This window comes from Ceratina calcarata, unplaced genomic scaffold (assembly GCF_001652005.2).
Source record: "Ceratina calcarata isolate Rehan_Ccalc_2016 unplaced genomic scaffold, ASM165200v1 scaffold60.2, whole genome shotgun sequence".
In the NCBI taxonomy this organism is placed as follows: Eukaryota; Metazoa; Arthropoda; class Insecta; order Hymenoptera; family Apidae; genus Ceratina; species Ceratina calcarata.
In genome coordinates, this window is record NW_017177241.1 from 107,193 (window position 1) to 110,183 (window position 2,991).

The 2,991-nt window shown below is 45.3% G+C and overlaps 1 protein-coding gene across 1 annotated transcript in view; it reads right to left on the minus strand.

Annotated features, from left to right (window-relative positions):
* Positions 1–2,242, minus strand: part of DopEcR (G-protein coupled receptor DopEcR) — a 7,112-nt gene extending 4,870 nt beyond the window's left edge. The window contains exons 1-2 of the mRNA XM_018033030.2: positions 2,095–2,242; positions 194–413 (exon numbers count right to left, since the gene is read on the minus strand). Of these exons, the coding sequence (XP_017888519.1) occupies positions 194–413; positions 2,095–2,206 (332 nt within the window). The 5' untranslated portion in view covers positions 2,207–2,242. The remainder of the gene's footprint in view (positions 1–193; positions 414–2,094) is intronic.
* Between the last annotated feature and the right edge of the window lie 749 nt (positions 2,243–2,991).

Genomic DNA, 2,991 nt, shown 5'->3' on the forward strand with positions numbered 1-2,991 from the left:
ATTTCATCGAATTTCAATTTACGTACTCTTTCAAAAAATGTGATCACAGTTAAATCTTTACCAAGCAATATAGCAAATAAAAATCTGATTCTATTATCAATAGAATTCCCATAAAAATAGATGAAATTCTGGAGATTGCAAACGGAACGAATAAAAAAAAAAGAGAAATGGACGATGACATTGTGGAGCGTACCTGATAGCCAGATACCGATCCACAGAGATCCACATGAAGGTGTAGACGGATACCGCCCAGAGCGTGACCTCCAAGTAGCCAACGAGACGACAGACGATGTCCCCGTAGACCCATCTTCGTACCAGAGCCGGGTACACCGAGAGCGGAACCACCAGCAGACCGCAAAGGAGGTCCGCCGACGCGAGAGACAGCAAGTAGTAATTTATCACCTCGGAGGGACCTACGTGGTGCGACGCTCATTTGTATTAACCCTGATTGCTGCACGAGCCTCGCGCGTCACCGAATTTCTACTGTTTTTTCCGAGGACCGGCGCTGTTCGCGCCGTTTCCTCGCCGTTCCACGGCGACCGTGTCGCCGGGACGGTAAATTGAAGTGTACCCGTGGGAACGAAGGGGCTATAATTTATTAGGGCCGATGCAGGTGGCAATGTAAACTGCAAATTCTTAGATATTGAAGCAAATACGTAGTGCGTAATGCAGGGTGTCCCAGAAAGTGTTAGAGCCAAAGAGAAGTGATTCTGAATAACAATTTCCTTTGCCAAAATGCAAAGTGAGGCATAGTTTTTGAATCATTAACGAAAAACACTGACTAATAAGAGCGCCTGTAGGGCCCGCGGACGGCAGTGGTCGCTCGGATCGTGGCGTTCGGCCATTGGTCAGCGCAGGCCTTACGCGCTTCTCATTGGTCAGTGTTTTTCGTTAATAATTCAAAAACCATGGCTCACTTTACATTTTACGAAAGGAAATTGCTGTTCAGAAACCATCCCTTTTCGGCTGTAACACTTTTTCTAGGACATTCTGTATTTTCTTCTGAAATTCATCGAACGATGAAATTTTCGGTGTGTAAACGGTTCTACGATGTCTAGGATACGTCGCACGGTGGAACGAACGAGCGATCTGGTCGGAAAAAAGTCAGGCGAACAAATAGAGATACATCCCACTTGACTGCCTTTCGAGATGTTCGTAGCAGCAAACGAGAACAGAGAGAATTGGTTTAATCGACCTTTCCACGCAGATATATCTGTATCGAAAGTTCCACGTAAAACTAGTCACTTTTTCTCGTTGTTCCATTATAATGAAAATTGTTGGTTCAAATTTTAACCTAACCTAATTATTAGGGAAGACGCCATTGCATGTAAATTACAGAAATTACTGTGGAAAATATATCAGATTTTGCTTCAAATTCCTTTTTAATTATCATGAAAGCAAAAATTTAAATATTTTGCAATAAATAAATAAAAGGATTTATGATTATTCTTTTTCCCATCTAGAGGAACCTCGATCCGTCCCACTGTGCGCCGGTTTCACTATCTAAGCACATGCGAAAAAGGATGCTTCATAACGCAAAAGTATAACTCTCTCGATGTTAGTGACATCTGTAACAAGACTAAAGACTTTCGACAAACACTTCTACAGAGTCTAGTCAGATCGCTGTAATTCTGTTAAAAATCGTGTCGACACCCGCTATTTAACGTATTCAACTAGCGTTCAAACTATTATAGAAAGTTTAGCTACGTCAGTTCTGAACGACGTCGCTAATAATCGTTTTGTAACAACCATGCATTAAATTACGTACAAATAATCAACGAATTAATATTCAACAATGTTTTGTTATACTTCTCCATTTTAACGCAGGAAAAAAGGCGCACTGCTATTTCTCTTTGAAAAAGAAGTCTACGGTTCATCGCGAAAATAAATCAATCGAAGTCCCTTTACACGTGAACTGATCAAACATTAAAATGAATCATTCGAGAAAATTCTATACGTCACGACTGACGTGTCGTTCGATCGTTGAAAATTTTTAACTGGGTTGGAACAGCCGCGTCGTCGAGTGGACAGAGTGTAAAGAGACCCCGGCTAGAAATTGCGCGCGTGTAGAATCGTGCGATAAAGTACACTCACCACGGAAATTAAGGTAGGTGGCGATGATGAGGAGATTCGAGAGGATGATGGCGACACCGACCACGAAGATGAGGCCCGCCTGCATGAGAGCCTCCAGCGAGGGCTCCTCCATGCCGCCACCCTTTCGAGCTGCATCCCCCCACCCGCCCTTAGGTGCTGTTACCCTTCACTCCCCCCCCCCTCCACCCTCGTCGCCCCCGCGCTCGCTCTTTTGTCGACGAACCACTGAGAACAGCCAGGTGCCAGGCCCAGGTAGCACGCACCTGGTCCGCCCTGTCTTCCGTCACTCGCCTTCGCCTCCTCCCTCGGATCACCGTCGCTTCCCTCCGGCGCGCGTTACCTTTTCTGCCCGCAGGCCGTCGGTCCTCCGCTACCGAGAAACTTTCGCCCCCTTTTTCGAGATCGATTACGCGAACGTACCTTCACTAACGACCTCGTGACGCGGACGATCTTGACGGAGGAGGATCGATGCAGCTATGTTGCTGCAAGCAGAGAGCAGAAAATTGCTGACGTGTCGTTCCGTTTTTATTCAACGGCGGCGGCGGGATCACTGAGATGCGCTGATCTGGCGAGAGGACCGTGGCGATGGCTGCGAGCTCGGTGATACGACGATCGAGTGACCCATGAGAGGGAGAACGATCAGTGTTTGATTCGGGGTGAACGGCGAATTCGAATGATGAAGTGAAGAATGTCGTTTTGGTATTTTGGAAGAACGTTTTAAATGTCCACTATCATTCACTTGCGATTAGATGCTAGCGTCTAACTATTAAAGTGCCAGTAGTTCATCATTGTCGTTACTCAACACTAGATTGCCCAAGGAAGTAATTTTGACTGCTTTTGGGCAAATGTACAAATAATAATGCATAAATTATTTTTTTTCCCAAGTGAAGTAAATTT